Here is a 638-nt window from a genome sequence, read left to right as displayed (position 1 = left end):
AGACAGAAAAGAATCCTTTAGCTGCCAAGTTCACGACTCGCGCCACAATGCATGGTATCCTGCTCGGCGAAGAGATCCCCAACTTTCAGGCGGAAACAACCGTCGGCCCGATCAGTTTTCATACTTTTCTCGGAGACTCATGGGGTGTTTTGTTCTCCCATCCGAGGGACTACACACCTGTGTGCACCACAGAACTTGGAAGGGCTGTGCGGTTGGCACCAGAATTTGAAAAACGTGGTGTAAAGATGATTGCCCTCTCCATCGATAGTGTTGAGGACCATCTCGGATGGAGCAAGGACATCAATGCATACAATGGCGAGGCGGAACCCAATGACAAGCTTCCCTTCCCCATTATTGCGGACCCCAAACGAGTGCTGGCTGTCCTGCTGGGCATGCTTGACCCTGATGAGAAGGACCTGGAGGGCATGCCGGTGACTGCTCGCTGCGTTTTCATCATTGGCCCAGACAAGAAGATGAAGCTGTCCATCTTGTACCCAGCTACGACTGGCAGGAACTTTGATGAAATCCTCAGAGTGGTCGACTCTCTACAGTTAACCGCCAACCACAGTGTGGCCACACCAGTCGATTGGCAGCCTGGTGATAGGGTCATGGTGCCCCCAACCATGTCCGAGGAGGAT

At 53.1% G+C, this 638-nt stretch overlaps 1 protein-coding gene across 1 annotated transcript; it reads left to right on the top strand.

Annotated features, from left to right (window-relative positions):
• Window positions 1-47: 47 nt before the first annotated feature.
• LOC117799237 (peroxiredoxin-6-like) lies at window positions 48-635 on the top strand (the record flags this gene model as incomplete). The annotated part of the gene is made up of 1 exon (XM_034651694.1): window positions 48-635. A coding segment is annotated over exon 1 (588 nt), but the record flags the coding sequence as incomplete, so codon positions are not given.
• Window positions 636-638: the final 3 nt, after the last annotated feature.

This window comes from Ailuropoda melanoleuca, unplaced genomic scaffold, assembly GCF_002007445.2.
Source record: "Ailuropoda melanoleuca isolate Jingjing unplaced genomic scaffold, ASM200744v2 unplaced-scaffold45540, whole genome shotgun sequence".
NCBI classification, from domain to species: domain Eukaryota; kingdom Metazoa; phylum Chordata; class Mammalia; order Carnivora; family Ursidae; genus Ailuropoda; species Ailuropoda melanoleuca.
This window is presented reverse-complemented; position numbering and strand designations above follow the sequence as displayed.